The sequence below is a fragment of the Erythranthe guttata genome, chromosome 2 (assembly GCF_056151865.1).
Source record: "Erythranthe guttata isolate IM_541 chromosome 2, IM_541, whole genome shotgun sequence".
NCBI classification, from domain to species: domain Eukaryota; kingdom Viridiplantae; phylum Streptophyta; class Magnoliopsida; order Lamiales; family Phrymaceae; genus Erythranthe; species Erythranthe guttata.
In genome coordinates, this window is record NC_142534.1 from 8,110,337 (window position 1) to 8,134,483 (window position 24,147).

Here is a 24,147-nt window from a genome sequence, read left to right on the forward strand (position 1 = left end):
ATCCGGGGTCAATGTGTAATATTAAGAAAGTTAGAGCATAATGGATGAAATTGATAAGAATTATATTATGGAGGGTATTTTAGACTAAAGACATGGGGATGAGTTTAATTGAGATACTGTTTTTTTTGTGGACCAAAATGCATTTAAGTCCCATTGATGGGCCGTTTTGCCATTCGCTCTTATAAAAAATACCACCCTAGAACAATCAAAAGCATTCTAAAACACCTGAAAACACTTATTTATTCTTGGGGCTCTTTGAGAATACTCTCTCACTACTTTTTTTTAATGGAATGATGCCCAAAATATTTTAGTTCATTTGAGAAAAGCCCACACCCATTTTCAGCCATTATGTTTTCCAGTTTTGCCCCCGCCCGCCACATCGTCACTGGGTCACGCGCTCAAATATTTTTTTTTTTCCATTTTTTTCCCGTCTTTTCTGTATCAGTTTCCTTAATCGACTATGAAGCATAGTCGATTAGCCTTAATCGACTATGCTTCATAGTCGATTAAGTAAATTATTTAATTTTTTAATTTTTTTTTTGTTTTTTAATTTTTTTTATATGAGGTATATTAATCGACTATGATGTGAAGTACAGTCGATTAAGAATATGCTACTAATAATAACAAATCACAACTGCGAAAAAATACAAAATCAACTATATATTACAAAAACAAAAAATATACAAATATTATAAATGATTTATACAATTGAAAGCAATAAACAAAAAATCTAAAAAAAATAAAAAAATTGGAGTCGATGAACCTTAATCGACTTCCAGAGCATAGTCGATTAGCTTAATCGACTATGAACATGTACATAGTCGATTAAGGTTTCAGCCTGCGCGAAATTCTCTACACGCGCCTTCATCCGTCCAATCCACCAAAAAACCCTAAATCTGCCTCCCCATCGTCACCACACCGCCGTCACAACACACCATCATCACCTTACTTTGATATTATGATGGTTTTTTTTATTACAAATAAATAAATAAAATCACAACTAGCACCACCAACCAAAGCAGAACCACCACCCATCAAAATCCGATTTCGGTGACAAATCGACAATTTATGGCTTTTGTTAAGATCTGCTGACGACGACCCCGAATTCGACGGCGACGACGACGGAGACGGCACCGACGACAATGGCTTCAACGGAATTAGCATCGTTGTTCTGGTTGGTTCTTCATCTTCCGATCAAGAGAGAATAATCTAAAGAATTGAGAGAGAAAAGTATAATATAGAGAAAAAAAAACAGAGAATAGACGGGAGAAGAATAGACGGGAGAGAAGAGAAAATAAGATTAGGGTTTGAAAGAGTATAGTAGACAATTAAGGGTAGTTTTGGAATTATGAAAATATCACTTGGGTGGAATATTAGCTAGGAGATTTTATCTAATTATTTTTGGAAGCAGGTGTTTTCTTAACTCATTTACCTAGATGAGGGAGTTCTTGCTAATTATCCCTTTATTCTTCCATCATTCTACAATATCAAAATGTTGTGACATTGATCTTGATTACCAAAAAAAGATATATTCCTTGTCAAACGACGAATATAAGTTTACATGAAATAAAAAATTTCCAACACAATTGGTATTCATATAAAAAGATAAAAAACAACAATTTGTTTAGATCGTATAAATAACTTTAAGCAATTAAAAAAACTTTACGAACAACGAGCCCTTTACCAACATTGTAATGGCTAGTCATTTTGCACTTGAAATACTGCAACTGCCGAATTCTAAAATTCACATCAATATATGAGAATTAATGACTTTAAACTGAAATGATTATGAGATGATTTTAAATCATAATTATCAATAGTTAAAATTAAAATAACATTAAATTTACCTTGTACAATTTCATCATTCTTCTCCACTTCTTTAATAGATACTTCTTTCATGAGTTCTTGGATGTCAATTGTGATTGATTTTGATCTTAACCAACTTTGCAAACATACAAGAGCCTCAAGCATTTCAGGATTACGAGAACTTCGATATGGATCAAGAATACGACCACCTGTACTAAAAGTTGATTCGGATGCCACTTTAGAGATGGGGATAACCAAAATATATCTAGTTAATTGAGAGAGAATAGGAAATCGAACATAATTCTCGTTCCACCACCTCAATAAATCGAAGGACTCGACACTCTTTTCACAACTCTCTTCCAAATATCTAGTAAGTTCTGACTTACTCTTCACACATTCATCTGTCTCCATGTCTTGTTCAAATTGAAAAGTTAAAGAGTTATCTTTCATCCATGACCATCACTTTAATTGGAGCCAGGCTTGAGGTTGGGGCTCAATTGGAGCCTCACATGAGGTTGTCGCCCCACTTTGCGAATGTTGATAGGGAGAATAATTTTGATGATAATCGTACACAGGCCCGGCTCATGTGTATAGGCAGGTTGGGCCTTTGCCTAGAGTCCCACCTTATTAGGGGGACCCACCAAGTAATTGTTTATTATGTATAATTATTATTTATGTTATATATATATATATATATATATATATATATATATATATATATATATATATATATATATATATATATATATATATATATATATATATATATATATCATGGTAGTTAATCTCGCGATATACCACGATATATATCGCGATACGGTATGGTTCCAATCAAAACGATACAACTCGAGTTTTGTATCGCTTATTGATAAATACCGTCAAATATCGCGAGATATCGTAACGTATCGCCGTATCACGATACGATACGATATTTACGATATTAGTCGACAATTAAAAAAAGAAAAAATAAAAAGGAAGAAATGCAATCAACTGCTCTGAAAAACGGTTTTGAATAATTTTTTTCAATATTCCAATCCTATTTCACACTTTTCTCTTCAAATTTCTTCACCAATCTTCATAATATCGCAACCCTAATTCAATATATATATGGATACTTACAATTCAAGAGCAATTCAAGGCCTTTTTACTGAGTTTTGCGATTGATGACGATGAATCGTTTAAAATTGGTAGATGAGGATGACATAAGTAACATTGGTCTTCAAAATTATGAGAGATCGAATATTTTAGAAATTAGTTATTTGAATTGTACTTGGGCCCATTTGGCTAAGCTTCTTTTGAACAAGTGATAAGCTCTTACATCTGATAAAATGTTTTAAGAGCTGATAAGTTGTTACATCTTACTTTTAAAAATATTTTTTTCAAGTGTTTGAATAATGATCTTACAAATTATTTTTACTCATTATAAGATCTTAAATAAATAGGCGGGGTCAATGTACTTTTAAAAAAAAAATTTGCTCTCCTCCAGCAGCTTATAATATTTTGAATTTTTAAGATCTTTAAAAAAAATTACCTAATACACTGGAATCACTTATAAGCTCTTAAACATCTTATAAGTTATTGTTAACATCTTATAAGCCTAGCCAAACACCCTCTTAGATGATGTTATTTGATAAAGAATTATGATTTTTGTCATATTTTATAATATGATGTTGAAACTTGAGTTTATATCTATTTCGAAATAAATAGTTGTATTAAATTTTACATGTTTATAATATTTTTATAATATAGATATATATTTTTTACTATTTTAATAGTTGGTTAAATATTTTACAATACGATAACGATACGGTACGAGATATGGAGCAAAACGATACGAGATATTTTTACGATCCAATAACCATGATATATATATATATATATATATATATATATATATATATATATATATATATATATATATATATATATATATATATATATGGAAATGAGTGATAACCCCTAGTTTTGAAAATATATACGAGGAGGTCCAGCAAATTTTTCTCTCCTAGTCAAAAACCTAAATTCTGATCTTAATTAGTGAGACCCCCTGGACAACTTGAAATACTTATTTTACCTTTTTAGTTTTAATTCAATATATGCCCTAACCTCCTAATCTTATCTCATCTCATTCACACGTTTCAACCCACCCTCGTTCTCTCCCTCTCTCGTCAGATCTGACTTTCCCCTCTCTCTTCATCTCTCATTTTTTCTAACTCTCTCTTGCCATATCTCGCACCGACAAAGAAGAGGAAGAAGAAGCGCAACCCAAACTCTCCAACATCCGATGTGCCGCCGCATCGCCGTCGAAAAGCTACACCCTCATTCTTCACCCCGGCGACGGCATCGGCCCCGAAGTCATCTCTGTCGCAACGAATGTCCTACAACAAGTCGGTTCCATCGAAGGCAATTAATCAACGAAAATCGAATTTATTAGAAAATTAATGAGGATTTGCAGAGGAAAATATTTTCTGAGTGCTGATTGAATGATTTGATTTTATCGGTTTTGTGTGCTACTTTTTGAAGTTGGATTTTCATCTTTCCCTCTTCTCTATTTGGTGCTGCAATTGTTTAAGGATTTGAAAAAAAAAATTAATTAACTAATTAATTAATTAATTAATTAATTGATTGATGGTTCTGTTCATGTTGTTAATCTATCATCTTTAAAGGTGTTTTTTTCTTCACCTTTTATTATATTTTATTTTATGTATCTTCTGTTGGCACAACATTGTAGTTTCTCTTGGGTAATGAATGATTTAATGATGTTTCAAATTGCAGGTTGTTGGTTCATGGTCTAAACATTCAGGTTCAGTCGAGTTTGCTGCTTTTGAACCAAGGTTTATAACAGCTCCTAAAAAAATACTTATTATCCTTGATAATAATTCCTGAAGCTTTATTATGATATGAATCTTTTAGTAGTCATATATGGTCACGTATAGTAATATATAGTTATATATAACCTATGTAGTAACATACTAACATGTAGTAATATATAGTTATATATAACTTATGCAGTAACATGTAGTCATGTATGAGTTATGTGAGAAGTATATGCTGGTGATGTATATGTACATTAGTGATGACATCATTGGGGCACATGTGTGTAAAAACAATATCTTCTGCACATCTCAAATTGATTTTCAGCCTTGGTCGGTTAAAGGTGGGTCAAACTGTTTTTTATACTTCGTAGCGCAACCTGCTTTGTCTTCTCCCCTTCACAACTTTCCATTTAGAATACTTTTATGGACATTAGTTTTAATCTTTTGGTTAATTCTTTGAACACTTAGCTTCTTTTCTATACATTTAAAATTGTCTGCTATTTTCTTGTTTTTCTTTTTTAATAATATATAATGTATGCCTTGAGCAACATTTGGCAGAGACAATCGAGGAAAGCAGAACGAAGCATAATTGATTACCTTAAACTGCTGGCACGGTAAGTAATAATTTTCTTTTTCAACCGCATTTTTCTATTCACCATTTTATATAGATTCACTTGTGAACTTTTTTGGTGGTGTAGATGAATTTTATATATATACATATATAGTCACCCGTGGTCATGTACGTGTAGTCATATCTAGTCACATGTAGTAACAAGAATGAACATAACTACACGTGACTATAGTTGACTACATATAGTCATACTAGTCATATGCAGTAACAATAATGCACATAACTACTTGTGACTATAGTTCACCAAAATAATTTTATCAAAAAAATGTATTTCATTGTGTTTTTGTATTTTTTTTCATGTAATGTAATTCGCTTGTTCCATTTTGTTCTTCGTTTAATTCTTTAACTTGTATTTTTTTTCACAGGTTTTGCTTTGTATAACATTATGAGATACAAAGAATAAGATGCAGAGAAGTGACATGTGAAGTTGCACTCCTGCTACAGTACTCCAGACTTATGCCACTTATATCACTATAAATGATTGTAATTAACTATAGTCACGTGTAGTAACATATAGTTATATGTATGTTATGTGTTTTTTAATATATAGTAATGTGTGTTCATGTTTGAAGATTTTTTCCATGTGATTGTGTTTGTTTTTTTTTTTGGTTGGTTGATTTATAATATCAAGAATTAAATTGTGAATTTTGTTGTTGGTGTAGATTAATTTTAGGGTAAAAAGACAGTGCATGATTACATATAAACTATACATGAGTGTGGTGGTATACTATAGTCATGTGTAGTCAATTTCGGTACAGTAGATTTATCAAAAAAATTAAAAAATTAAAAAATTAAAAAAAAAAATTAAAAAATTAAAAAAAATTAAAAAATTAAAAATTAAAAGAATTAAAAAAATAAAACGAAAAAAATAGGGTATATATAAAAAATAATAATAAAATAAAAATTTATATTTTTTTAATAAAAAAATTTGTAAAACTGCTAAATGCAGGCCCAAAATGCTAAATGCAGTTGGGCATTATGCTGAATGCAGGGTCGAAAATACTGAATGCAGTTGGGCGAAAATTTCACTTAAGGGCACAATAGTACTTTTGCCTCTCCAGGGGTGTATCTCAAAGGAAGAATTTTAGGGGTGGACTTATCGCTATATAATTTCCATTATAGAGGTGTATATCAAATGGACCCATATATATATATATATATATATATATATATATATATATATATATATATATATATATATATATATATATATATATATATATATATATATATATATATAGTTTTAATAAATTGATAGGTGCTTGTGAATTGTGATAAAAGAAAATAGGGCCCCACTCCATTTAGTATTTCAAAATCCACCTTGGACTTATCCCATGTAGGAAAAAAAAAAGAATAATTGATGAAACTGTTGAGAAACTAATAAACAAAGGATATACAAGAAGAAGAGAACAAAGTAGGGAGAATATGTGATATATTATTCCATAGCTTCAAGTGTACAAAATACAATACATTGCACCTAATTTATAGGTGTAGAAAAGCTAGTCAAAGGTCATGAGTTACAAGACCTTAATGATAAATAATGGTGGAGGTAATGTGGGTTTAATGGAGAGTGTAATGGTGGTCATCCATAACCTCCAAGAATTCATAATACTCCCCCTAGGATGTCCACCATTTATGGAATATGCCTCGTTAAAAACCTTGTTAGGAAAACCCAATGGGACAAAACCTAAACGAAGGAGAAAAGAGTATATATCCATTTAAATCTTGAGAGCCTAACACTGCCTCGTTAAAACCTTGTCAAGAAAAACCCATTGGGATAAAAACTTGGACGAAGGAAAAATAGTACAGTGTTGAAATTGTTGATCACGCTCCCCCTGATTTCAGCATGAGACATTGGAGTAAGATCGCCGACGTATGGATTTGCAAACTCGTTATTTGTTTGTCATCAATAACTGTCAATGTCGTCTTTCTTCTTTAACTCTCGAGTACTTCAGAAATCTTCAATAATTCTTCGGCCACCTCCCTTGATATAGCCAAACTCTCGTTAGTGCAATCCGACAACATTATACTCATATATTAAGACCAAGGTCTTCATTATCTTCTCGAGGGCTTAAAAGATCTTCAATTATATCCAATGATTGGACAAACATAATATCACTCAAATAGATCTTCTTTTCGAGATGCATTTTGCCCTTCCAATATTTTTTTCATCTCAAATTATGTCACCAAATAATTGACCATCTTTGTGAGCTCTTCATGAGTCTCCACAAGATTTAATTCGCACCAAATGATAATGGAAATCAATTTATTTGATTATTCCTTCTGTAAACAATGTATTAACTAAGGTGACAATACCATATTCTTGAATGGATCATTCGTAGAGTCTAACTCATGAGACCTCTTATTATATGCTTCAAGCATTTCCAATTCTTTGAAATAAAAATTTATGATCCATATAAATATGCGGTAATTGCATCCATATGGTGCATGTCAAATAATTTTGAATACTATCATAAACTGATTGTATCATAAAAATATATTTCCAAAAGGCATTCAGATTTACCGCAATGATTTTACCCACCTTTGTACTAAAGGCTCCACAACTTATGTGTGTTGACTTCAAGTCAATGTACAATTCATTTCATCAATAATTTCAAATAATCATGGTCAATTGCATTTGTGAATGCATATACTAATGACCAATTAGATGTCGACATCTATTCAAATGTATGAGCTTCAAGCTCTTCACATTATAAAAAAATTGTACATATAGTTATTCGATAACATCTTAAGTACTCTCCATATTTGTTTATAATCAATCAAGAGCTCACTATTTCACTTTTCGGTACCGGATTCTCCTTAGAGAATTATATGGGGCACTACACCAAAAAAGGCTTTTTCTAACAACTATATTCGTTAGAATTAATATTCCTAACGGCGAAATTCCGTTAGAAAACGCATGTTAGAAATTCAGAGGTAGAAATTGCTAACGGATGATGTCCGTTAGAATAAATAATCCAAACCGTTAGCAAAATAATTAATTGTAACGGTTATATCCGTTAGAAAATATATTGTAACGATATTTGTTGTAACACTTATGTTATTTATTGTAACACAATTTTCCGTTAGAAAAAAAACATCAATCGTTAGAAAAAATATACCATTACTAACGGTTAGATTCGTTAGAAAAAAATTACACCGTTAAAAATGTAATTAATACTAACGGTTATCTGTGTTACAACATCAACTGTAACGTATTCAGCCTTTGTGGGTACGATCTCTTGTAGAGATCCATATCTTTTCATGTACCACGTATTTTTCTCTTATAGAAAATTTTCTATATTGCATCAATAAAGTTTTTCATAATACTTTATGTGCGTGAGCTCATTATTTATTTCAATAAAAATGTCATACATGGACAAAATGCGCGCTTTTGAGTTTTACAATGTGGAGGGAGTATTGAGGACTATTTGTCCACTTTCAAACTCAATATAAACAAATTCAATTTGGTACATGAATATACATTCGAAAAGAATTTTCAATTCTTTAATATATTATATCGGTACAACAACAAAATTGAGAACTAATAATCTCAAATGCCTCTCTATTCACTTAGAGAGCAAGCTAACCATGATTCATTTGCCAATCAACTTTTTAATGGCACATAATGGTTCGATTTAAAATGATCTCGGTAGCTACCATGTAATCATCAATGATTTTCTCATCCAAATATGGATTTCATTGATCCCACCATAATTGACAAGTATTCTCATATCATGTAATGGATATTGGTGTTGAGGCGTCCCCCAACATCGTCTTTAAGACGAATCGTTCCATCGAATGAGATAAGTAATATGATGAGAGTATGATGCTACTAGCGCTAGTAGACTTTAATTGAACGGTATTCACACCACTTATAAGGGTGTTAATCATTCGAACCAATATATATATCTCCCCCTCTTATATGTATAAAGTATAATTGGTTAACTGTGTACCATAATCATTTTTCACCCATTTAAGGATTCACGATGCAATCACAATGTGAAATTTGTCATTCGAGGACATTCGTTTATAATCCTTTCATGGCAAAGTCTAATGTTCAATGTGTCCTTCTTGGACATTTTCTCTTGCACTCATTTGCAACATATGTAATAATTTCAAGTTGTCATTTTATCGATAAATGCATCTAGCATTTTACACATTAAAATTGTTGCAAATGAATTCTTTTTTCTTTTGTGCTTAAATATTTCCATGCACAAATCTAGATGAAAAATTTCACATATAATTCACGCGGTTATACAAGAACCGGCTTCTTATCTCCCCCTTAACGGCGGGAAAATTGTCTTATTAAAATAGCAATTGACAATGTATGCCATAGAAATATCTTCCATTAGGGGTGCAAAATATTGCATAATAAATAAACCATGTAATATAGATTTTATCTAGATGAAAGTAACTACATTTGAGAATCTAACAGGTTCGGTACACAAATGACCAAATTTCAAAATTTTGAAAATTCAGGGACCAAACTGTAAAGTTTGAAAATTTATGGACCAAACTGTAAATTTTGAAAATTTATGGACAAGGCTGCAATTGTAAATAATTCAGTAAAAACTGAAAATGCTGAAATCTATTCATAATTGCGGATGATGAAAGAAACGAGCTGCATATTCTGAAAAACTTTTGGACCGAATCGTAAAATTTTCAAATTTGGGGACTAAAATGAAATTTTTGAAAGTTTTGATGGAGTAATCTGTAAATTTCGAAAAATCAGAATATGCAGAGGTTTCGAATTTTAACAAGAAAATGAGATCCCACTTTTTATCGTTTGGTTTGAAATTTCATCTCATCTCATCTAGACCAAGTATAAAAAATCATGCACATACATACATCCATCCATAGATATGGATTTTGAATAAAATTTGCATCACTAAACTTTTGTGATTCAAAATCTTTAATTGAATTGGTCAATACTGTGACACCAAAACCAACACAATTTCTTTTACTCTTCTATTGGTCTTTGATAAAGCTTATCAACATGCTTTATCATAAAATGACCAATCATTTTTCATATTTCTCATCTCCCTTCCACTTGTAATGATGAGATAAAATTTATAGTAAATAAATTTTAGCACCATGATAGCTTTTCATGTAAACATATCTCTTTGAATTTTTTAATATTGTTGTTTTCACTTTCAAAGAATAACAACAATTGAACGAGTTTTGTATTAGCTCACAACTCGTATTATAGTACGATATGCTATTAAAAATCTTTATTTTGCTATTACGAGTGCAACTTGAGTTTTTATGTTGTCACTTCATGATCATAATATAGATCCATAAATTAGAGAATATTTTCTCTTACAATTCTTCATTATATGTATCTTCAAGACACATATATCAATATGAAATATTTTACTTGTCGTTTGCAAAACAACAAGTCAAGATTTAAAGAGAGCAAATTATAGAGAGGATCAAATATCTATCTCTCTTCTTCTTCATAAGTAACTACATGTAATGTTACTTTTACTTATGTGTTCAAGACACATACCTCATAGTAAGTACTTGTTTCTTGAAAAATGAAACAATAATATTTTGCTCGGTGTCTTATAGACACATTTTCATTATGAAATATTTGGCTTGTGCCCTCAAGGCACATAACAATAACACGAATATTTTGTGATATCATGAGACATAAATGGATCTTTAACTTCAATGATCCAACGCTCATAGTTACATTTCTTCTTGAGCTACCAAAAATAATTTCGAATTGTGTGATATGTCTCATATCATTGAATTACAAAGGAATAGTCCTTTCAAGTACATATATAATTTCAATATTTGAGTGTTATTGCTTAAAATTATGTACTCGATTTGAGCCTGAAGGCTTCATATAAATCATTATAGTACTTGATATGAAATAATGGTACTATAATTAACTCAAATCTTCATATATATCATTGAACAACAAACTCAATAGTTATTTCGAGTACAATATATTATTGAAATATCAAGGTTTGAGTTTTATACCTTGAATTTATGTACTCGATTTAGGCCTCAAACCTTTATAATTGGTACGTAATCGTAAAATAATAGTACCTTGAGTGAAAAATACTCATTAACTCAAATATTCAATGATGATTATCATCGCTTAGACCTTGAGTCTAATGTATTCAGTTGAGACTTATAGTCTTCAAATTTATTCTAGGCCTCAAGCCTTTATATTTAATATTCCTCCACATAAGCTTTCAAGCTTTCATATTTAAACTAGGCTTTAACTTTAGCCTAAAATTTATGAACTTTGAGTTCTTTTTTCGATTGATGGAGCTTTTCAAGTTGCATAAATTAGAGAGCAAGTGGTTTTTTTTTCTTCTTAATATACCACTCAAATCTTCGAGTCACTTGATTGCACGTGCTCGATTTGGGCTTCAAGCCACAATATGTAATAAAAATCGTAATAGTACTTTGATCATGAAAGAATAGTACTATAAATGGGGAATACCCTCTAACTCAAATGTTCAAGAGTCTTATCATTTAGATTTAAAGTCTAATATACTCAATCGATAATTTTAATCTCGTATGTAATATAGGCTATAGGCCTATAATCGTCCCTTTTATTTTTAGAACATCATGTTCAAAATACGCACAAGGGACAGCTCTGGCAGAGCTGAGTATTTTAAGCATATCTCTCTTGATCGAGATCCGATTTTGATGATTCATAATGTTCCGAACAGCCAATAGAAAATGCTACAAGTTTTGTATTTTGCATTTTCTGAAATTCGGACATTATCAGGTCCAAAACAGACATCGAAGTACAGACTCGTGATTTGCACGAAAATTCACCTACAACAAAAGTAAGATGGTTAATATTTTATCAATTCAAAACAAGAATAAAATATTTAAAACCAACTCCCTTTCATCTTCTATGGTTAAGGAGTCATCTTCCTTGGACCATCTTTACTCTAAAATTTAGGTAGAACAATCGTGTTGATAACGTGTTGAGAAACTAATAAACAAAGGATATACAAGAAGAAGAGAACAAAGTAGGGAGAATATGTGATATATTATTCCATACCTTCAAGTTACAAAATACAATACATTGCACCTAATTTATATGTGTAGAAAAGCTAGTCAAAGGTCATGAGTTACAAGACCTTAATGATGAATAATGGTGGAGGTAATGTGGGTTTAATGGAGAGTGTAATGGTGGTCATCCATAACCTCAAAGAATTCATAATAGAAACATAGCCTTTATATATTTATCTCTCTAAATTAATGACTGTAAATTTTAATATAAACATAGCCTTCTTGTTCTATGAGTTTTTTTAGTTTCTATATTTTCTATTATTTGAAAATATTAATTCAACAAATAAATTGCTAAAATGATTTTTTTTCCTTTCTGTTTATTGCAGGTGATTATTGGGTGAATAAAATTTCTATTACGTTGACTTTCAACTTGCTATTTACCATGTTCTACCATTTTTGGTCATTGCTCATAGATTTTTCATATATTATGTTGAGTGGATAAAATATTTGTTTGGATCTAAAACCGAAAAAGATAGAATAAGATAGTGAATCTCAAAGAGTTGTAGACAAATTAATACATTTTCATCTATTAAATCACGAAAAATAAATTTTAAATAAATCACTTTTGAAAATAAAGGGCCCCGTTTTTTTTTCGTCTAGGACCCCCAATAACCTAGAGCCGGTCCTGATCGTACAAGCGAATCAACACTTTCTTCACTTGCGCTTCCATAATAGTAACCGATCATGTAATGTCATTTTCATAGAGTTGATTAAGACAAAAACTCGCAAACCTCAGTTTATAGTGTGGATCCAATACAGTGGCATAATACACAAAGAAATTCAGCTTCTGAAGACTTTCACAGTATTTCGTGAATCTAGTTTGAAAAACCACGCACCCACTCTTGAAAGTTGATTAATATCATGGTCAATTAATATAGTTGACAAAGAAATTTAAAAAAAAAATAACAGAGTTAAAAAAAATTAAAAAGAAAAATTTAACCGAAAATGAAAAGAAGTTTAAAAACGAAAAAAAAAAAGAAAATTAATAATTAAAAAAGAAAACGAAAGAAGGATTGTTAATAGTGAAGAAGATAGTTTTAAAAAGGGGTCATTACAAATAAGCCCATCAATGGGTACTTATTTATAAAGAGATCCACACAAAAAACTCTTTTACCAATAAGTCTACATATGGTCCAGATTTTTTTAAAGGACTAGAATAACCCCTCATACTTTAATATACTCCAATTTCATTATTGATTTAATTTAAACTCAATTTGATCCCAAATTTCACAAATTATTCAATTTTGACAAAAAACATTTTTTTTTTCAAAAACTTCTTTTTTTTCCTGTCAGATTCCGACGTTGACTTTTCAAAAAAAAAAAATTCGCCGGTCTTTGGCATTGACTTTTTTTAATTTTTTTTTTTTCTTGTTTTCTTTCTTTCGGTAACCTTTTTTTTTCGTTTAAACAGCAATATTGCTGTGATTGGCAGTAATATTAACTATATTACTGGTAAACACAGTAAAATTAACTAAACTACAGTTTAACACAGTAATATTGCTATATTAATCTCTAGCACAATAATATTTACACAATAAAACTCATTATTATTGTGTAATAGAGTAATATTACTATGTTGACCGTTCAACAAATGTAAACATAATAAAAAACCAAAAGAATTAATATTACTGTGAGTGACAGTAATATTATTATAACAACAGTAATATTACCGTCAACCACAATAATATTACAATAATAGACAGTAATATTATTACGTTATTCCGTGAATAACTCAAACAAACAAAAAATCCAAACAAAATAATAATATTGATGTGGTTGACAGCAATATTACTATAACAACAGTAATATTACCGTCAACCACAGTAATATTATTGTGTTTACAGTAATATTACAATAATAGACAGTAATATTATTACGTTACTCCGTGAATAACTCAAACAAAACAAAAAACCCAAAAAAATAATAATATTGATGTTGTTGACAGTAATATTATTGTGTTTACAGTTATTTTATTGTCAACGACAGTAATATAATTACGTTGACTTGTCAACAAATCAAACAAAATAAAAAAAACAACAAAAAATAAAAAATAATAATATTACATTAATTTACTGTCAACGGCAGCACAATTACATAAATGTATTGTCAACGGCAGTACAATCACGTTAATTAACTGTCATTACAGTATAATTACGTTAATTTACTGTCAATGACAGCACAATTACGGTCAACGTTTAGCGGCGGACGTAAAAAAAAAAAAAAAAAAAAAAAACTTAAAATAACACTAAAAAATAATTCAACACCGGAGACCGCCGGTCAACGCCGGAAACCGGCGAAAAAATCCGGAAGAAAAAAAAAGAAAAAAGAAAAAAAAAACAAGCCAACGCGGGAAACTGGCCAAAAAATCCGAAAAAAAGAAAAAAGAATAATAATAATAATGAAAAGTCAACGCCGGAATCCGGCGGAAAATTTTTTTATGGTCAAAATTGAATAATTTGTGAAATTTGGGGTCAAATTGAGATTAAATTAAGTTAATGATGAAATTGGAACATATTAAAGTATGCTCCAAAAAGAGTCAAAATTGAATTTTTATGGTCAAAATTGGATTTTGTGGACAAAATTGATAAAATTGGGGTTACAATTAAGAATTGTGTATAAATGATTGAGGGTAATATTGACATATACATGAATGTTTCCTTTATTTATAATAAATATTAAAGGGATGGGCTTATTGGTGAAAGAGATATAGGCCTTAAACCTAGAATAATAAATATGTTTGGTTGAGGACTTATGCACAAAAACCCTAAAAAAAAAAAAAAAATCATTTTTTTTAGTCGAAGTATATAGTAGCGTATACGGAAACACATATGCAATCTTATTGGTATATGAACTCTTAACCTGAGTTTGCTATTGCCTATTAGTTTAATACTTTGACAAACCTTGCGTACTGATAAGTCCCTAATCCGCACGAAACTGACCAAGCAACACGAAAGTGATCATTCAAAGGTTTTTTTTTTTTGGGTCCATTAGATATACACCTCTCATATGGAAAATATATATGGATAGGTCCACCCCTAAAATTTTTTCTTTGAGATAACCCCCTGGAGAGGCAAAAGTACTATTGTGCCCTTAATTTCAATTTTCGCCATACTGCACTCAGTATTTTCGCTCCTGCATTCAGCATAAGGCCCAAACTGCATTTAGCACTTTCGTGTCTGCATTTATCATTTTATAGAATTTTTTAAATAAAAAATATAAATGATTATTTTATTATTATTTTTTATACATACCCATTTTTTTAATTTTTTTTAATTTTTTTAATTTTTTAATTTTTTTAATTTTTAATTTTTAATTTAAAAAAAAATTAATTTTAAAAAAAATTTTAAAATTTTTTTTATTATTATTTTTTTAATTTTTTTGATAAATTTATATTACTGAAATTGACTACACATGACTATAGTATACTACACCTAATTATAGTATATCACAGTCACATATAGTTATATATAATCATGTAATGTCTTTTTACCCCAAAATTAATCTACACCAACAACAAAATTCACAATTATAATTTTGATATTATAAATCAATTAACCAAAAAAAAAAAAAAAAAAACCACAATCACGTGGATATAAGCTTCAAAACTTGAACACACATAACTATACATTAAAAAACACATAGCACACATATAATGTTACTACACGTGACTATACAATTATCTATAGTTATATAAGTGGCATAAGTCTAGAATACTGTAGTATGAATGCAACTTCACATGGCACTTCTCTGCATTTTATTCTTTGCATCTCATAATGTTATACAAAGCAAAACCTGTGACAAAATAAAAATAAAAAGTTAAATAAAACGAAGAACAAAATAAAACAAACAAATTACATTTCATGAAAAATACAAAAAAACAATGAAAGACATTTTTTTGATAAATTTATTTTGGTGAACTATAGTCACAAGTAGTTATGCATTATTGTTACTGCATATGACTATATATGATTATATATAGTCAACTATAGTCACATGTAGTTATGTTCATTCTTGTTACTACATGTGACTATATATGACTCCACGTACATGCCCACATGTGACTATATATGTTTATAAATAAAATTCATCTGCACCACCATAAAGTTCACAATTGAATCTATATAAGATGATGAATAGAACAATGTAATTGAGAAAATCAAATTAATCCAAATAAAAAGGTTTTAATATTAATTGTTCACATATCTTGAAAAACATAGTAGATCTGAGTTTTTTTATAAGAAATAGTATATTTGATTTGAGCCCTCGCTCAGCGAAAGAAAGAGAAGAAACTAAAACAATATCGTAGAAATCATTTCATCAAACAAAACAAAAGTATAAAGAGATTAAAACGAATTTAAACAAACAAACCTTCATCCTTCATGTTTTTGGCATCATCGAAGCTATTCAAACCTTCATCCACTCTCGAGTTTCCGATTTCATTTCCCGAACCTCCAAAGAGAACTCACTGTCGACAAATAATATTTATATCTTTTCTCGTAACCTCGAGGAACAGTGTGTAATAACTTCAGTCTCTACATTCAGGGTCAGAATATAGGTTTTTCTCGAAGGCCAGTGGATAAAACCTTCGGTTATAAACAGGGTGTTCGCTTCATATCCGTTGGTAAGTGTTCTGTGCAAACATGCCTCCAAAACTCGTCAACTCCAACAGTCAGAATAGCCAAACGCAATACCGGTGAATTGCCATCGTTAATACGATAAGCAACAACCACTTTATATTCTATTGAAGCAGCCGATTACGCTATACAGATACAATCGTGGGTTGCTACTGGGCAAGAAAACAGAGGGATGGCAGAGTGTTGCTCGATTGCAGGATTTGTGATATTAAGAGCATCCTTCTAGTAATCAAACTCCACTATCAAACCATTACAACTAGCCCAAGTTTCTCCTCTGAGCTCGTAACCGAACTCAGATACCACGACTCGGCCCCAGACTCATTGACACGAAAAATGAAGCAGTAATGCCACGGCATAAAGTATGTACGAGAAGTCCAGGATTGAATGGCGAAGGTGTGAGTATACGAAGTAACGAGTGCGAATTGCACGGTACCACTTCCAGCTAACGAGCATGGCGTAGTTGTAAAAATCTTCGGCCGGGAGACGTGGGATGATCTCGAACACCATTTCATCTGGAAGAGACTTTAGATTTGTTAAGCTCTCTCTCTCTTACTTTTCATTTGTGCAGAATTGCATTTGCCCGCAACCATCTGCATATGATGAAGCGAAGGTATACTTTGTAAATAGACTAGTCTAATAATTCAAACCCTAACTATTTCAATACTTCCATATTTCGATCAATCATTGTCTTATCCATCCCCAATTTAACTGAAAACTGCGTTTACCAATGGTGAAATTAAATAAAGAAGGGGATCTTGTACGTGCAACACATATAATCTGAAAATTCTGAACATATATAAGAGAAGGTACCTCAACGACAGAGTTTTCTTCGTCTTCTTTATTTCCAATTGGAGTCAGAACGATGCTCGAATTGGTATCTATCACGTTGATCGGCGGCGGCGGCGGCGGCGGGATGGAGAAGCCGGAAGCGATGCCCAATTTCTAAGTGTCGGTATGAGCTGACTGCCAAAAACCTCAGAAATGAAAATGGGGGAGCATCGGCGGTGGCACAAGGAGGTGAGGGGAGGAGCGCGACGGCGGAGGGCTGTGGGCAGATAGAGAGAGTTAAAGGGGATGAAGAGAGAGGGGGAGAGGGGATAAATGTCGGCTGAGATACGTGGGAGTGGAGTGGGAGTGACAGAAGGTTAGGGTTTTAAATTATAACTGAAAGGGCAAAATGGGTATTTCGATTTGTCTAGGGGTTCTATCAAATTAAGATTTGAATTTGGGTTTTTGACTAAGGAAGAAAAATCCATAGGACCTCTCTATATATATTTTCAAAACTAAGGGTTATCCCACATTTTCCCTTTTTTTTTTTTTTGTGTACCTTCGTGACATTCAACAGCTACATCTTCTATATACCTATTTATAGTTATATTATATCTAATAAACCATATGAAATTAAAACTACCATACATATAATTACATACTCTCTAATCCATATGAAATTTAAACGAACAAAAATATTAATACTATGAAAAAAATAGTGTTAGAAGAAAGTAGTGGTCCGCGCTGAATATGTTAGGAAAACATTGAGTATAATCTCATAAGTCTTCATTAACTATATAATTAGCGTAAAAAGAGAAAGTATAAGTTCGTAGTGAATTGGCTTAAGTCATTTTTTTAAGGGCTTTTTGTGAGAAGGTCATTGACCAACCATCTTTATTATTATATGTTTAGGTGTTATATTTCTTTGGCCGATAATTTTATCTCATTAATATGCATTATAAATGAAGGGAAACTAAATGTATATGCAAAATTTTACCCCCAACCCTTTAAACTCAATTCCTAATTGTTCATCCAATTTAACTTCAATTGCGTCAATTTTAACCAAAAAAATTAATTTTGACCTTTTATATATATTTTTTCCCCCACACTCTGTTGGCCGATGACAGTGATTTTACCGTCGTTGATAATAAAATTACTGTAAACACAATAATATTATTGTGGTTGACTATAATATTATTGTCAACGACAGCAATATTGTACTGTCAACCATAACAATATTAATTTTTTTAACTTCGTATGATGTTTGCCATTGTGGACAACATAAAAGTATTACTGTATTACACAATAATTTATTATGTAACATAATGATTTCGTTGTGTTAATATTATTGTGCTAGATAGTAATATAGCAATATGACTGTGCTAAAACAATAATATAATTAATATTACGGTCAACCAAAGTAATATTAATCTTCTTTACGCTGGCCAAAAAATGTTCAGGGAAAAAAAAGTCAACACCGCTGGTCAGCGGTGGCGACAACAGAAAAAAAGAAGTCAACAGCGCCTGACGGGCGGCGACAGTCAAAATTGAATTCAATATTGGGTTAGAGGTCAAAATTGAATAACTGGAGAAATTTTGGGTCAAATTGATATCAAATCGGGTTAAATGGATAAAATTGAAGCATATTAAAATGGGAGTGGTTAAAACAAATACCATTTTCTTCTCACTTTAATACCACCACCAGCACACAAAGTAATGAACAAAGAAAATAACGATATTTGTTTTAGCCGCCTCCTATTAAAATGTGAGAGGTATTTTAGTTTTTTATACACCTCTGAACTTTCTTTGGATTTTTTTTTATAAGAGTTTTTGGTCTGTACCTGGTTACAAATAAATAGTCCTGGATTTATTTGTATTAGCCCATTTGTCTAAAACAATAAGATAGTCTTAATATTTTATGAAACTTTCAAAATTTTAGGAAACCGAAATTAGAATACGTATTAAGAGGGTGTTTGGCTAAACTTATAAGATGTTAAAATGAGCTTACAAGATGTTTTAGAGCTTATAAGCTCTTCCAAAGTGTTTGGTAAATTTTTAGAAAAATATCTTAATTTTTTTTTAAATAAGCTGTTGGAGAGCAAATAAGATCTTTTTAAATAAGTACCTCTACCCCACCTTTTTATTTAAGATCTTTTAATGAGTAAAAATAGGAAATAAGCCAATTATCCAAACACTCTAAAAATTAATCCTAAAAATAAGATGTAACAACTTATCAGCTCTTAAAACATCTTATCAGACGTAAGAGCGTATCAGCTGTTTAAAATAAGCTTAGCCAAACACCCTCTAAATTCCAAATTTAATTTCGGAACATATTCTGACTTTTTTCTGAATTTTCCGAGAATTGCACAATATTATTATGTATGTATATTAGGTGACTAGAATTTTTATTTTCTTTCATCGATGTCGAAAATTTCAGATTAAAAAATAAGGTTTTAAGTTGCAATTTCCAAAATTCTGATTTCGATTTTCTAATTATTTTTAGAACTCAATTGGTTTGGAATTATTTTTTCACTTTCAAAAAATCGGAATTGTTTCGAAAGTATTAATGAAAGTATATTTATTGATAGGGGTAATATGCTATGAGTCTCTCAAATAAAATATAATTTGAACTAAATTTTAATTAAATCCCTAGTTTGAAAAAAATAAATGACTCAGATCCCTAATTTGTTTAATCACTACGTGAATATGTAGTTTATAGCATTTAGGGTATAAGGGCAAGATCTCTCTCTATGTAGAAAAAAGGAGAGAACATAGATTTGTATAATAGTGAAAAAATTGAAAATGAAAAAAATAAGAGAGAAACGTGCTCTACATAGAAAAATAATAACAAACATGTTAGATGTAAAAATGAAAATGTTAAATGTAGAATAAAAAATGATAAATGCAGTTTAAATATTACTTTGTGCATATTTCATTTTTTGTGTGGGGGATATTTTTGAAATAAAATTAATAAAGAACTAGCAATTTTTCCCGTGCGATGCACGGGATATTATTTCAAAAGTGAAAAAGAATAATCAATTTAATATATAATAAGAAAATATAGTACACTAACATAGTAAAATTTAATAATGTAGTATTATAAATGTTACATATTAAGTTGAGATATATTGATGAAAAATAGGAGAATGATTCTTCACGATTTAGTTTCAATTTTGATAATTGTTGAAAATTATAGTTAAAAATTAGTAGAGAAAAATAAATATTAAAAATAAATAATTACAGAAATACCATTAGGCATTTTAGGGTTGCCCATCGTTTTTTTCTTTTATATATAAGATGTGAAGCAACTGTTTAACTGGACTTGTCATTTATTTCTAATAAATTTTGTCAACTGATATGTATCGTAGAGCAGCTAATTAATACCATATCTAATTGAATTAAAGTTGTAAGGAACTACGGAATATCAATAATATATTACTAATATTCTAATCAAAATGGTTCATAAGATGGTTACATATGTCCTCATCTATCAAACTTATGTCGTCATCCAAAAATGTATTAGCTAGCTCCTTTATATATATATATCCATACTATATGCATTTCAAAACCTCGATCACATAATTACATGATTTGATGAAATGATGAGTTTGATGAGCACAAGGATTGAGTCATTGCCGGAGGAATGCCTATCACACATCATATCTTTAACTTGTCCGCAGGATGCGTGCCGTTCATCTCTCGTTTCGTGTACTTTCCGTGATGCAGCCGATTCCGACTTGGTCTGGGATAAATTCCTGCCGTTGGATTACTCTGAAATCATCTCCAATTCTGTTTCTCCTTTTTTCTTCTCCTCCAAAAAGGATTTGTATGCCAAGCTTTCCTCTACCCCTCTTCTCATTGATGGTGGTCAAAAGGTATATTACTAATTAAAACTTTTAACTTCATTTATATACTGTTATCATTGCAATTATTTTGTCGAATAATTAATTGTTGGTATATATATACATATCTACCATTGCGCGTAATTATAAATTGTCATTTTAATTATTTTCGATACTCAGTAAATTGCTCAAGGAGTTTAAATACTTGGTGGGTCGTTCTCTTTTACTATTTTAATTTTAAAACCTTCAGGTGCAATAGGGGGCATAGACCCACCAACACAAGATTTATTTTTCCTAGTAATTTAATTTATGGGGCAATTTGCAAAACACATTCACGTCTAATTTATTTCATATTTATTTTTTTATTTAGCTAAAAATTCTCTGAGTAACTCAGTTAAAAATTAAATGTCTATTTTCAGTCCAAATTCTCTTAACTAAATGTTTATTTTCAATCTTAGTTGTCTATTTTCAGTCTAATATCAAATTGAGCTGCCTGAGGGACTTTTAGGAACTTTAACATATTTGAATGGGTTGTTAACTACACAAAATATTTTCGATGGAGTTTTAACTAATTTTCCCTATATTTTATATACTCCTTCAAAGATAAAATAATGTTCTCCTATATTATTTTTTCTTATAAAAGGTATAGTTTTATATGAACTTAATTGGAATCTTAAATTCAATAATAAAAGTTGCAAATTGGGGTTTTTTTGTAAATACAAAAAAAAAAAATTATTTGTGGCGCCTTATATTCTTAGTAATTTTCAAATTATCAAAATATTTGTGATTAGACACTGACAAATGTAAAAATTACAAGTACAGACATTTTTATTGGACAAACATACAAACAAAAGATGTTACATGTTGAGTGCAAGGGAACTGTCAATTACTTGGTCTACAAACTCTCCTTATTGGCACTGGAAACATCTCTTTCACTCCAGGTTGAGTCAATTTACCTTTCTCATTACACAGTTTCTTATTTAACCTATTTTTATTTCCAATTCATTTTTTCTTTTTCTTTTTTCTCTTTTGACTTTTTAGATTTCCTGAAGCAGTAGAGCTTGTAATGGTGTCTTGGCTTGAAATACGAGGAAAAATCAACACAGGAATGTTGTCCCCGAACACGACCTACGGCGCGTACATCGTTGTTCAGGTTGTTAAACGTGCTTTTGGATTAGATGACACACCTTTGGAGGTTTCAATTGAAGTCGGTGATTACAAAACGCGAGGAAAGATTTATATGAATCTCAATGGGTTCAAAAGGCAAGGATATGAAGCATTTTGTGTAGAGGCGCAACGATTTCCATGCCCACGTGGCGACGGATGGTTGGATATCAAATTAGGAGAATTCTACAATGACGAGAGTGACAAAGAGGTAAAAATGGAATTTAAGGAAATCAAGGGTAACCAACTTAAAGGAGGGCTCCTTGTTGAAGGCATTGAGCTTAGACCTAAGCACTGATTAAACTTCAAGTTGTATTTGGATGAAAGTTTAATAAATACCGATTGCACTTAAAATTGTATTTGAACAAGAAGATTTGAGGAAATAATTCCAAATTAAATTATGTTAAACTCATTAAAGAATTTTAGATTGATTTTTTTTTTTATCAGAAAGAATTTTACTCTGGATGAATAGTGGTTGCTGCAATCCTTTTTTGACTGCAAATGGGAATTGAAGATACGGAATGCAATAAATGCTTTCACTTCGTCTCTGACTAATGTTTTTACACTATAAGCTTTGCCTATATATATACAGAGGTAATTCCGTGTAGCAAATCATTCATTCATTCGGAGAGTGAATCATAGAATAAAACACAAGAGTTGAGAGAAAAAAGAGAGAAAAATAGAGGGTTTTAGAGAAGAAAAAATGAGATTCATTATAGTTATTATTCTATCTCTCTACAAGAGAGTTCCTAATTTTTTTTACAAAACAAATAATATACATAAATTTATACAAATCGGAATCAATACACAAAAAATCAAAAACAAATTAAAAAATAAAATAGAGTAACCTTAATCGACTACCAAAATAGTTGATTAATCAGAGCATAATCGATTAACTTAATCGACTACCAAAACACGTAGTCGATTAAAGGTCCAGCCTGCACAAATTCTCTACTCGCGCCGTCCTCCGCACAATCTACCAAAAAACCATAAATCTGCTCTCCATCGTCACACACCGCTGCCACATCGCACCATCATTAACCCACTTCAATAAATTCTCGCCTCTGCCGCCCGCTGCACCACCAATCTCAACTAAATCTAAATATAACAATAATCGTAATATAACAACAATAACAAACTAAATCTATTGTATTACCAACTAAGAACAGATGTATCAATATACATAATACACAACAAAGCAACAGTCAAACTTGAACGCAGATCTTATCAAAAACAGTATTGTCCGGAGTCATGGCAGCATGGTTCTTAAATACTCCAAATTCGCAACCATACCTACCGTCGCTAATGCATATCAAATTGGAAGTAGAGTGACGGAGAAGGGATGAGGAGGCGGAGCAACGAAGGAGTAAATTACTACTCGGACGACATTGGATTTGAGGTGGAGCGACGGAGAAGGGATGAGGAGACGGAACGACGGA

The 24,147-nt window shown here is 30.9% G+C and overlaps 1 protein-coding gene and 2 long non-coding RNA genes across 3 annotated transcripts; 2 read left to right on the forward strand and 1 right to left on the reverse strand.

The window, feature by feature from the left end:
* Positions 1-4,647: 4,647 nt before the first annotated feature.
* On the forward strand, positions 4,648-5,898 carry LOC148772255 (uncharacterized). The gene is made up of 2 exons (XR_016034882.1): positions 4,648-5,236; positions 5,619-5,898. It is a non-coding gene; the product is annotated as an uncharacterized LOC148772255 (long non-coding RNA).
* A 9,995-nt stretch (positions 5,899-15,893) lies between these two features.
* LOC148772256 (uncharacterized) lies at positions 15,894-18,072 on the reverse strand. The gene is made up of 3 exons (XR_016034878.1): positions 17,745-18,072; positions 16,669-17,524; positions 15,894-16,092 (listed from the first exon to the last, which is right to left on the reverse strand). It is a non-coding gene; the product is annotated as an uncharacterized LOC148772256 (long non-coding RNA).
* Positions 18,073-21,279: 3,207 nt separating this feature from the next.
* Positions 21,280-23,167, forward strand: LOC105958191 (F-box protein PP2-B15). Its single transcript, XM_088826816.1, has 3 exons — positions 21,280-21,577; positions 22,367-22,485; positions 22,586-23,167. Exons 1-3 carry the CDS (start codon positions 21,302-21,304, stop codon positions 23,004-23,006), a joined length of 816 nt encoding a protein of 271 aa, XP_088682942.1. The 5' UTR covers positions 21,280-21,301; the 3' UTR covers positions 23,007-23,167.
* The last annotated feature ends 980 nt before the right edge of the window (positions 23,168-24,147 follow it).